Raw genomic sequence first — 13,062 nt, 5'->3', positions numbered from 1 at the left:
TATGTTATTTATTTATTGAGCGATGAATATAAAATTTACCGTTTAGGAATCACTTGCTGTATTCTTTCCTAGTTATTAGTTAGTTTATATATTATACAGATACAGTTCATTTCTAGGCCCTTTATACTAAAGTAGTGGATAATCATGTCGACCTTAGTGTTAGTGGCTACAACAGTGGTATGCATAGCAATAATACAAAATCGTTGGTGAGCACGTGAACAGAATATTTGTAAACTATGGTGATGCGAGCATTTTGACTGGCCTAGATTAATCCTACAATAAATCCTTATTGTATACGAAATTTTATTGGCAGCATATGAAGTCTCAGTTTACCATCCATCTAGCCACACTTAACTGTTTGCAAATGTCTCAAGTAAACGCACTTCGAAGTACCCAATATATTCATATCAATCCTTCAAATAAGTACTTTTGCTTTGTGATGGAAATTTGTGGTGAAAAAAGTGAAAAATTCTGCGGAACTACCGCGGCCCATATAAAAGAAAAAAATCGAGACATTATTGCCGGACCGATTTTATTCAGCGTGAATACTCACTGTTAGTGGAGCTCTATGCGTGGGATTCCTGCGTGTATTTTAGAAGGAGGTCTACAAATTTAAACCTACCATTCAACGTAAGAGGCTCGATTCGGTGTGATGATTCGAAATCAAAGCTTTTAAAGTGAAGAGTTTCCCGCTGGAGTGCATTATCCTCATTGTTGCGTATTACCCTCTCTATCTCCCTCCCCTCCTCCTTTTCTCCCCCCCCCAAACCCCACTTCTTCCCTCTCGGTAGCAAACAAGCCAATCAGAAAGCTGGAAAGGCCCCGTGGTAAACATTCTCCTCCGCTCTCTCTCTCTCTCCACTCCGTTTACATTCCAAATCGTCTTATCGATTCCCACTTCTCCGTAACGTCGTTTACCCCTCAGTGTTTGGTGCTCTCGTTAGCCTCACTGGTCCCTTGATTTCCCCACTCATGGGCGGAAATAGAAGGGATTTACATTGTCGATAGAATGAAGGGAAAGTCGGTAGAATTGCACTGGCGAAGCGGGAATGCTAAATTGAGAACTGTCTACTCACAGCGGAACATGCAAGCGTAGTAGTAAGACAAACGTTCGTCAGAAACTACGTATGGAGAATGTTAATTTAATATAAAATATAATAATTATAATTTTTAGGGAGGCCAGTCATGAGCGCTGGCAGCGGATGTGAACCTTGTTGATATATAAGGAATTAATATAAGGAAGGATATGTGGAGAGGTCGAAATAGGATTTTGGATTTTTATTTTTAAATTTCGTCAGGCATAGATCAAACTATTCTTATCATCCAAGTGCTCAGTATCCTAGGGAAAAGAAATTGGTCAAATTTTATCCAGTGTCTGTTTGCCCTTACCAACTGTAAAATGGAATAGTACTCACCATTTTTCCGCGTATTGGATCAGCTGAGGCTAGAATGGCAATATTGGAAAAGACGCCAGGCCATACATATAAGGTGAATATGGATATAACTTCAATGTGATTACACTCGAAATTCTTAAACTATCATTTGGGCAATTTATTGTAAAAATAGTTTTACTCACTTAAACCCGAAATAAAGAATCATTACAAGAATTTCGTGATGGAAGAGAATGAGAATTTTCGAAAAAAAAATATTCTTCATTTATCCATTTTTCTTATAATTTTGAAAGACTTTTGTTGATCTGACTTCATGGTCCTGATCATTAACGCCTTCTAGAAAAACCGGTAATTGAGGGAGGGAGTCGTTCAAAAGAGAGATTAAACATCAATGAATGACGTGAGAACAATACGCAAGGCGGAGGAGTAGCGAGAATCGGTGACCCGCTCGGCAGGAGGATGTGACGTCATCAAATTATTTGCGAAGGAGTTGATTATCTTAAATTGGGTGGTTGGATGTACTGAGAAGCGAAAAAATTCAGCAGGCTACTTTTTCAAACTCTTTCACAACTAACTGTAAAAAAATTGTGGATGAGTAAATTGCTATAATACAAAGTGAATAATGTCATCCAATTTATAGAATGTCTAATGATTTACGTCTATCTGATACATTAAATCTTCGCTGCGCTCGAAGAATTTCATTCAGAGTACTCATATCTTCTGCTTAATCAGTCTTTTTTCGTGACTTCGCCGTTGTTTAAAACTTGCAATATCCCCTTAAAATTTTCGTGGTGGATATATTAGATCCTTCTCACATCTGTCTGTTTCTCAAATTTTAAATATTTAACCTCAGTATTTTTTCTGATGCCAAATTTTCTATTTTCAAATTTAGGTAATTTTTCAAAAAAGGTGTACTCCATATGCCTTTAAAAAAAAATACAAGTAAATAGCTGACTTTTGAACAAATATTGCTTCGCGAAGGACGTACGGTTGGTTCATTGGGAGTGATGGTTCCATTAATGTAGCTGAATCCGCAATTTTTTTTCCCTTCACTCGAGGATGAGCCATTAAGTGGTTATACCCGTTTGCGGGTGGATCGTTAACTCAATCCTCTTTGAGAAAATGAGACCAGCATAAAACACGTACTTAATGGTAGTGCTACTGCGCGGCTGCATAGGGCCTCGCTCTCACCGATGTTTTTCCGTGAATGAATCTCTTCTAAGCAGCGCAAGAGGTAGCAGAGACAAATTTTGACACATTTATTGCATATTTGCTGTGCCTTTCGTAACACGAATACTGTAATATCAATAATCTTCATTTTTACCCTTGAACACCCAGGATTTCCCTTCGATTATTTTTGTAGACATGAATTTGCATTAATGCTCTTCAAAATTAAAGCAAGTGGTTCTATCGTCAGCGTGGAGTTGTGGCATCAGCAAGAAGTAGTTCAGAGAAAGCTCCTTATGAAACAGTTTTCATATTGAAACCAAATTTTTTGTCCGAGCAACGCTTCTAATGTATATTTCATTAAAGGCATTTCCGTACTTTTACAAATTAAGAGCCAAATGATAAGTTTTCTTTGAAAATAATTTTATCATTATTCAGAGTTTTTTATCTACTTACTATAGAACAATAAATGACCTAAAGATAGTGGATTCAGAAAATCGAATTACGGATATCAATACTCAGAAGTCTTTTCACGCATTGTCATCGCGATGACGTGACCAAAGCCGTGTCCTGTAAAACTTGTGAGTGAAGTTTTCGGTCCACTGTCATTATTACTGCTTAATGGATTAGCGTTAGCCATTTAATGCCACTGCGTTAGGTATCTTCAAAACCGTTCTTTGTAATTTGTTCTAATGTAATCATACTCGGATTTTGTCACTTCAATCTTGGTTGCTTGTGTGGATGCTAATTATCCCTTGTGCTTGAATGTACTGAGGTTGATATTTAATTTAAGTTCATTGGGATAATTTTCGTGAAAATTTAAACTGTGCCTGATGATATCTGCAAGCCAATCAAATCACGTGTATTAGAGTTTGATAAAATTAAATGTAAGTGGAAAGTGCGATGCCTTTGTGTATCCTTTACAAAAAGCAAGTGTTTTTAAGTCCAAATACTCTCAATGTACAGAACTGTAAAATGAAGCACAGATCGATGCTTTCCTCGTTATATGGGCGTTATGTTTTAAGAATGGCACCCAAAGATGTCGCGCTGTCCACATAATTTAAATTCCACCACTCGCGTTTCGATTGATTAGCAATCATCATCAGATACACCCAATTTCCACGACTGCCTGAAATTGACTGAATACCAATCGGCACACTTTTGGATAGAGTTCGTGAAATTAAAATTTAGTGGAAAGTACGATATATTTGTGTACCATTTAATATGCTGTTACTCGATATCTCTCCGGAAAATTTGACTTTTTCCATTCCCTTATTCAGGCCATTGAACGGAGCAATCGAATAGGGGAACGCTTCTAACTCCAGTTCATTCCATTTTCACCCGTTCGCCACACTAGCGCAACCCACCAGAATACCTCTTTTCCACGATCGCAGGTGGTAATGGTCCCCGGTGTCGGAAGAATTCGTGGTGGCGCTGCTCAAAGGGGCGGATCAGGGGAAGGAGGCAAAAGGACGGTAAATAAGGGTGGCAACGGAATTGGGTCGTTAGCGGTGACTTTCGGAGCGACGCCCCTTTCCCAAGAGAGAGAGAAAGGGGCGTTAAGGGGGGTGCGATTCGCGCTGATTTGTGTATTTACCTGGATCAGGTGAGATCCTACTAGGTAGGTGCTAGGGAAGCGGGCCGGATAAATAACCAGTGGGTTAGGTATTTTGGGTAATTTGGGGTAAATGCCTTGAGTTGCCATTTCTGCCGACATATTTTGAAAATGAAAGGAGGTATGGCCAACAGCAATGGCACCACGAGTCTTCAGGTTTGAAGAGACCAGTTTGAAGTGCAGGAATCTTAAGGCTGAAGACGCCTGCTCCAACGCAGGCTAAACGTGTTGTACGATTTACATGAAATATTTTTCTCATTCTTAATTCTTAAAAATATATATTTTTCATTTTCACCCAGAGTATTGCAATAAATGCCAAATTTGTTTAGCACCCGAAGCTATTCAAATCACTAGGCGGAGTTAGGTTTCCAGGTTGTCCTTCGCGTCAATTTATATGTGTGACCACAGTTTAGCCAGCGTTGCAGTAGGCTTCTTCAGGCTCAAAGATGATGCGCTTCACTGTCACTTCAAACTGGTCTCTTCAAACCTGAAGACTCCTGCTGAATCGCCGGCTCAATTGTCGTCACGAAGATGAGTCGACGCGAAGGAAAACCTACACCACCTCCGCAGAAACCTCTATAAACAACTTTGAATTATTATTTCATTTAAAATATAACTGGATTTTCAATACCAAGCGAAAATAAATCCAGTTCCCTGTAAAAGTCAACCTCTATTGTTTTATGAATTAAGAGGTCATCTTGGATACCTATGCAGATATCAAACACAGAATCCATCCGAAAAGCTTTACTTTTCGAGAGAATTTTTTCCTTTAATGGAACTATTTTACTGCGATTTACCGCTCCAGCGTAAATCTAACAACGAGGCTAGCCTCCAGGTATACGATTTCAAAGCTGGTTGATCGACGACTCTCTAGTTACCGAACTGATGATAGTATCAACTCTCTCCCTTTGCAGAGAGTTCAGTACAGGCTACTAAATATCCCTGAACAGTGGTTTCGGGTTTCGCACAAAGGGGATACTCGAAGTTCACTGCATAAACATAGAGCGCGGAATGCTTTCGTACTGTGGTCTGGTACTTGGGTGGCACTGCTGTACATTTAAACGACCTCTTTGTTCCCCAATATTCGGAAACTATCGAAATAGCTGGGGTTATCCAAAGGTGGGGAGGGTAGTGGCCAAATTGAATGAGAGGAATACTACGAAGATTAAACCAATTAGTGTTGGTGGTATGTATCATTTATGAGGGGGGAAAATCTATCCAGAAGGAAGAATGGACCGTGAATATGGCTTGGAATTCCGTGTTATGTATCATCATTTTCTGTCAATCCTAGCTCCTGATTATGTTGAAACTATATTTTACATGTCTGTAAAGTTTCGTCACTTTATCACTAGAGAATTTTTATACCAAAAGCTGGGCTCTTATTTTCAATGCTTTGATAGTATCCTGAATCTTCATACACTATACACGAATAGCTGCCTACCGCCAAGTAACTGGTCTTACGTAAGATGAAGGACGATGGGCAATCTTCCTTGAGCTAAATACCCTCAAACACCTAAAGTTTGCGGTACAGAAAATTTTTCAAGACAATTAGTTTTCTTAACGAATAATAGTCTGCGATTTCATAAGTAATATATCGTCATTAGCGTATATTTTAGCTCATTTTATGAAAAAAATCATCTGATTCCGAATTCTCATAGAGACTACCATCAAGTCATTCATTTATAAATAAGCAGCGAATAGAAAAGTGGCAGTTTTCAATTCCTTTTTTTTTGTAGAATGAGAATGACCTGCAAAGATCGTCCAAACGCCATATATTACCGTAAGAACAGTGAGTTGAGCAAGTTGAAAGAAATGCCTTACTTCCCAGCCATGTTAATAAAAGGATGAATTTCCTACTGGCGGACTAGTCCTCACAATGAATCCGCCCTAAAACACCACGATTACTCTCGCTTCCACGTTAAAATTTTAAAACGGCAGATAAAGTCCCTTTTTGGGACCATTTCACTGGTATGTATTGGGTATTATTGAATGCCATACGATGAGATCTTAAGAGAATTTCAAGGCTGAATGTAATTTTCTCATAGAATCTGAATCATAGAATAGATCATTGAAAATCATTATCAGTTGATTACTCTATTGATGGGCTGGTATCGATTTTTTAATATGACAACTCATTAAGTGTATGCAATATACCTCGCACAAATGCGTGTTACATAATGTATATGATGCTCTATTTACAAACTCGCAAGTCTCCCTCTGCTGTGCGTGTGACTTGACCGGCTATAACCTTGTAAAAGGAGATATGTGCAATAGAAAATGTATTTTGGCTATCTCTTGAGTTGAGCTCTTTTTTTTTTAACGATAGGCTACTTTCAGCCCTGTATTTGGCCGATGTAACCTCCTCCATGTAACTTAAGTTTATATATGCCGCAAATAAATTGACGATCAACCGCAGGAATTATAGGACCTCTAATTAATGATAGACGCCCATGATATGATATTTAATTTTATGATTTTATGACTGACCCACTGAAAAGGATAAAACTCGTGTTATTCGAACGAAAGGTGTCGATGAATTCCACTTTATCTTCCATTAGTTTCTGTGTCGTTTGGGAATTCATAATTATGCATATTTTTTTAATTCAAAATTGAGGTTAGAAAGTACTTATTTGGCCTTCGTTGATTAATGTTATAAAATATAAATAGCCTATTACAAGCGTGTAACCTTTAATCCATAGGGTACATGTGGAGACGAATCAGACTAGGTGCACTTTTTTTATTTACATGGATAATATGCTATAGCATGGAGAAAAAGTCCATACTTGGAGGAAGCGACCGATATTTCTTGTCATTTGTCTCAGAATTACTGAGGAGACGAGAGATGGTTTAGAATGCAAACCTGGCAGCCAGTGTTGGCCTGATCTTGACGAATTGCGTAACGGGAACCACCGGTTAACGTCCTACTCCACGGGAAAACTATTTAGCTCGAAGTGCTCTACATGCAGTAAGGGGTGTCGAGTCTTCTCTATTCACTAGAATCCAAATATGCCGTTTGTTTTGAAAGCCTGCTGCTGCATCTTGTCAGCACAACGTCATATCTGTCAGACGATACTGTATGTTAGAATTCTTCTCCACCCAGCACCAAAGAAGAGTCGAAAATTGCTTGAAAATTTTTAATTATTTTCGGAATTTCTACCTAGACCTATAGGGTTAAAGTACCGAATATAACCCTTCTCCCATACTTATAATTATTTTTTATTTATTTTCCGATTGCAACTGAAATATTTTCATATTTTAATGCCTCAACTTTAGGAAAGAGCATCTAAATCCCATGCGTTAGGAGCCCTTACAACCCCATACTCTGGTTCTTAGAACGAAAAAACAGTATCAAAACTTCTACTCTAACTCGTTTGCTGGTATTTATATTTTTTTATTATCGTCATTACGGTCAAGATTGAAAGATAAGGGGATTTTTGAGCTTTACTTGCACTCACGGATGTCTCCGTGAACTTATGCGGATGGTTAGGCCTCGGTCATTTCCTTAAAAAAGAACTTTGAATCATATTCTCATTCCATATATGACAAAATGCGATAGGTATTTGTATCCTTGTAATCCTGAATTCTAATCTTTTCTAATTTAAATAGAGGATATAGAGTATTTGCGGACAATTATTTTAATATATTTGTGCCATTATGTACTTTGTATTGCGGATGATTTGGGATTTTGTTATAATGACACACTCTTACTTCCTCACTGGACTCATTTTACCGTTTACACTTAAGCTCAATTGCACTCATCTGTTAGACTTTTCAAATTCGAGCCGTAATTATGCCGTGAAAATGTAACTGTCTGCTATTATCTTATTAACGGCATATCAGTTTAATTTCAAGGGAGACATTTCATTGCATATCGGTTGGGCTCAGAAAAAATTCCTATCAATCATTAACGATGGTTTGTGGTAGCCCTGTCTCCTCAGCAAATAATATTGATTTTTTATATGCCAGGTATGAAGGAAAATACCGAAGTGAACCACGTCCACGGTTTATCTCACTTGAAATTATTCGATAAAAATCACTCCAATTTTGGTTCGCAAATTAATTCCTGACTCTTCATATGGGGGTTCTACATCGCTTAACTGGCGTTCAATGGAAGCTATCATGGAAAATTTTTTTTTCACGCGGTCTCCAATATATGAAGCCATGGCCACCAATATGCTAGCCTATATGGATCTTCCTTCAGCTTTACTTCGTTTTCAGCAGTGGTTTGGCTGGGCCAGCTTAGCGGGTCATCCCCAGCATCGATCCGGCCCTGTACTCTTGTCCCTCGGTCCCCCACCCGAAAAGGCGAGGAATTCCGCCCCTATTGTTTATCTTCTGCGCTTCCACCCACTCCCACCAGGATTCATCTCCGCCCCGCCCCCCCTTGCCCCGTCCCCACCTCTTTTTCTCCACCCTCCTGGGGTAGCAGCAATCCTTTCTTTCATTAGTCGCTTTAATTTTCGGCCAATAAAATGGTCGGGTCCGAAAGGGGAAACCCTCATTTCGGAAAATTAACGAAGTGTCCCTGGAAAAGCGAACCCTATGAGGGAAAATTTCTCTCGTGTGTACACACAGTCATTCCTTTTGCGCGGTTTTTGTATAATTAAGGGTTTCGCATAAATACTTCCCGGAATGTTTCCGGTTGATGGAACACCGATTTTATGCCGCGTACATATTATCAACTGCATCATGTCCTCAGTCTCCATTATTGGTTCGGTGGGTCATGAAGGCTCATCTATCAAAGAGGGTCTAGCTGTTTGGGAGGGCAGGCTGACAAATCTTGGACCATCTCACGCAATTTGGTTTGGTCGTTGAGGTGATGATTATTATGATGAAGAATTAGGCTTCTAGACACACGCATTGTTGTTATTAATAAGCGGCAGGTCTGGTATATTTTGACTTGATTTCACATTTTGAAATATTAAACCTGCTACAAAGATTAGGATATGCTTCAAAAATTTACCCTCTATGTTATATGCTGAACTATTTTTTTCGGACGTGATTGATTTGTCAAAATCCTAATTAGTAGTTTTCTAATGGATAGACTGAGATTTTCTCGAAAATTCTGAACTCTAGTGATTGAATGTGTTATAGGATTATATGGGAAATGAAATTATCTACCGTTCTAGTAAATGGTTTTAGGTTAATTAACTCAGAAATACCAATGATTCAAAGTGGTATAATATTGGAAGCTGATAGCGAATGTAGGGACAAGTGTAGTTACCTAAGAATTGCAATTACTGCCTTTTTATGAAGGCTTATTAGGTACTCATGAAACTCGTGAAAATGACTACATACGATCGTAATAAAGAAGCGGATGCCAAACCCTGTTTCGCAAGGTGATTTCACATGTGCTGTGTTTCAATGCAAACATTCTGCTTTATAAGTTACGGACTATAGAATTGAGATTTTATGAGCTGATATTAAAGCGTGTAGTTCCAGTTTTCAGCTTTCATATTTTTTATTCATTCCTTAATTCTGATATAAAATGTTTTCCTCAATTGCACGATATCAGATAGATTAGAACGAGTAAGTTTTCGGCAACAGAAAAAAGATCCTCCAAAAAAAGGCCTCCAAATAATAGGCTGTGACATTCAATCAGTTGAAACTCGCGCACAGCATCTCTACGGATCGACTCCTCCAGATTCCATTTATCTTCTGGTAATATTTATATAACCATCAAACGTGCGATAAAATGTATTTCTCCTTTTTTTACTGATGGCAAAAAACTAAAGAAGAAACGATTAATAAAAAGAAAGTTAAATTGGCTAATTTGGATGAAAGATTTGTGAATACTCGTGGATAATAGTTTTTAATACATTTGTGCCTTTTTATACATTTTTACGGATGATTTATTGACTGTATTACAATGTCAGACTCTTACTTTGCAGGAATATTTCTCGGGTTTCCCACCGGGTGTCGTATCGGGTTGTAGTTCCCAACGTTTCCATGACTAAGTCCGTCATCGTCATCAGGGGTTAATGACGATGACGGACTTAGTCATGGAAACGTTGGGAACTACAACCCGATACGACACCCGGTGGGAAACCCGAGAAATATTCCTGCAGAGCATACGCCGGGAAAAACTCAGATTCTAGACTCTTACTTATTTACTGGAATCATTTTTCCATTTTCACTTAATCTCAATGGTACTCGATTGTTAGATTTGTCAAAGTCAAGCCGTCATGATAATGTGCAATCGTAACAGTAGTGTACATTTGGTATTATATAGACGTCACTTCAGGCTGAATTTGGAGGTAATAATCTCAATTGACATGCGTTTTGGTTGGGATCAGGAAAAGTTCCTGTAAATCACTGACGGTGGTTTGCGGTAGCACTGTCTCTTAGCAAGTAATATTGCATTGTTATGCTAGACATTAAGGAAAATAATTTAACCCGAGTTGTACCATGGCAACTGTTTATCTCACTTGAAATTCTTGGCAACAAATACTAATTTTGGTTAGTTAATAAATTCCTAACTCTTCATTTAGAGGTACTATGGTGCTTCAATAGCGTGTATTGCAAACAAGTATGGAAATTTGTTTTTCGGTACGGTTTCTGGTAGTTTTTTTAGGAGCAAGGAAGGCGTTTGTGGTCCTCGTCTGTTTCTTGAGTCTAAGTTTTAGAGTTATTTAATATGTCTTTTATTCGTAAAAGACGATATATTCTTTCCCTTCCAATGATTTCATCCAGTTCCATTGGTTACGTTTGATTTTCAGCGCATATTGAAGTATTGGTAAGATTGTTATTAGGGTTTAGGTAATTGTAAAATATGTATTTTTGTTATTTTTTGTAAATATATCCTATAGTAGTTCCAAATACTTCATCCCCTTTGATTAAAATATTTAGTAGATATTGATTGCATGACAGTTGTAAAGAGTCCTAATGTTGTATAGGTAAGGTATGTATTTCTGAAGTTGGATTCAGTGTATACCTAGAAATATTGGTTATGTACTTTAAGCTTATAATAAGAGCTCATACAGCATCGTTCAAGTTTTGCTACCGAGTATCCACCGTGACGTGTTCTTTGACATCCATGGAGAATGAAGTGAGTCTCATAAATCAGCTTTCGTTTCCAAATATCTCAATAAATTCTTGTGGAAAGCGTTACTACATACTTGAAATTAGCTGTGAACATCTTTTATATTCGTTGAAGCCGTATTTTTCTTTATATACATCGGTTTTTATTCCTTTCATACAGTTCCACATGGCATGACATTCCATTTACTATACAATAGTTTTCTCACTTTTTAAATGCCTTGTGTACTGCACGATTTCATTGCAGAAATATTGACTGAGTGGTTATGAAGTTCGGTAAAACAAGAGCATTACTCTTTAAAACTTTCTCATTTTTCTCTCGCATGAGGAATTTTCTATTTTTTATTCTTATTTAATTACACCTTTGTAAAGCACTTTCATATTTTTATATACTTGAATTTATTGCACAATTAATATTTAAATTTTATTTTAGGCGCTCTCTTATGAGTAATATTGTATTAGGGCTTTTAAGGCTTCCTGTAACAAACACTTTTCTTTAATTTGCTTACCAATGTATTAAATGTGACCCCTTGTTAAACGCCTCTGCGTTTTTCGTGTGTAAAAAAAAGAAAAAAGAAAAACCTCAGGTTAATCCCATCACCATTATGAAGGCTTTTACGGCGCTTTCTAAATTTAAAAACCTGTTTCTAATTTTAAATCAATAAGGAAACCTGTTTTGACACCTGTACTAAATCTTAGTATTCCCTACTTGTTTCTCCTCTTCGCTGCTCCACCTCAGGCAGTCCTAGAGGTACGTATGAGGGTGATTGAGTTCATCCTTTAACCACACCTATGAATGCCCTGTAAAGATGGGGTTCTTAAAAAATATTGTGGATCTAACTACCAACATACCCGTTTTGATAATTTCTCGCTGTATTTTACAGTGACTGTATAACAATTTATTATTTTCAAATTTAATTATCGGGATCTTTCCAAAGTTTTTATTACAATTTGTACTAAAATTTAGCTAGGGTATGACATATTACCTCTTATTTAGAAGTATTTTCGCGCTCGCAGATTTTGACTTTTTCATTTGACCATTAATAGTATCAATTACCACCGATTTTAATGTTATTTATTTTCAAAATAATGTATACTTGGCTTTTTATAAAAATTCATTTAAATATGTACATTACATTAGGCGACGCTAAGGATAAATTATTTATAGAACTATAATAAATTGGAGTGAATTTGCGTCATTAATTCAAGTCATTATATTTTATTTGCCAATGTTTTTATCTTATTATTCATAATTATTGGTACCTTTCCACTAAATTTTATTAGTTGTACTAAATTTTTCACTGAAATGTGGCATCAACAGGTGCATTCATGTTACAAAATTCTTCATGGTTATAATAATTGCGATAGTATTCTGTGATATAATTGTACTCGACTATGCAGCACAGCGGTGATACATGTTGCACATGTAGTAAAATACAGTGGAAAAGTACGAATACATAAATATAAATAACTTTCAAGAAGTGAAGCCTGGCGATGATATACATTTTTTATCTCATCTTACCGCGGTGGCATGGTCATGCCAGAGAAATAAACGCACCCGAAAAAGTTTGTATTATTTTATGTGTAATGATACCAACTAAGACAGGACTTATTCGATGAAAAAATGAATAAATATGTCTTCTATAAAGACTTTACGAAAAGGGAATAAAAACCCACATGCTTGGACATGAATGTGTAAATTTCAAACAATTGGTGAAAAAGGTAATTTTTCGAGTCGAACATCTGTGGCGATTTCCTCACCATGGTATGTAGGCATAAAGTATTTACGAATGTGAGCATTTATCCCTATACATTACTGTTTAATGAAACCGACGCTATAATTCTCCTCGT

General features: G+C 37.2%; 1 protein-coding gene across 10 annotated transcripts in view; it reads left to right on the top strand.

The window, feature by feature from the left end:
• Window positions 1-13,062, top strand: part of LOC124154267 (potassium voltage-gated channel protein eag-like) — a 599,395-nt gene that overhangs the window by 473,398 nt on the left and 112,935 nt on the right. For 9 of the 10 annotated variants that reach the window (XM_046527890.1, XM_046527891.1, XM_046527888.1 and 6 more), the window contains exon 4: window positions 11,951-11,962. The exons of the other annotated variant lie outside the window; for it this stretch is intronic. In XM_046527890.1, the coding sequence (XP_046383846.1) occupies window positions 11,951-11,962 (12 nt within the window). The remainder of the gene's footprint in view (window positions 1-11,950; window positions 11,963-13,062) is intronic. 10 annotated transcript variants of the gene reach the window in all.

The sequence above is a fragment of the Ischnura elegans genome, chromosome 2 (assembly GCF_921293095.1).
Source record: "Ischnura elegans chromosome 2, ioIscEleg1.1, whole genome shotgun sequence".
Lineage (NCBI taxonomy): Eukaryota > Metazoa > Arthropoda > Insecta > Odonata > Coenagrionidae > Ischnura > Ischnura elegans.
Note: the sequence above shows the minus strand (reverse complement) of the source record. Positions and strands in the feature narration are given on the sequence as shown.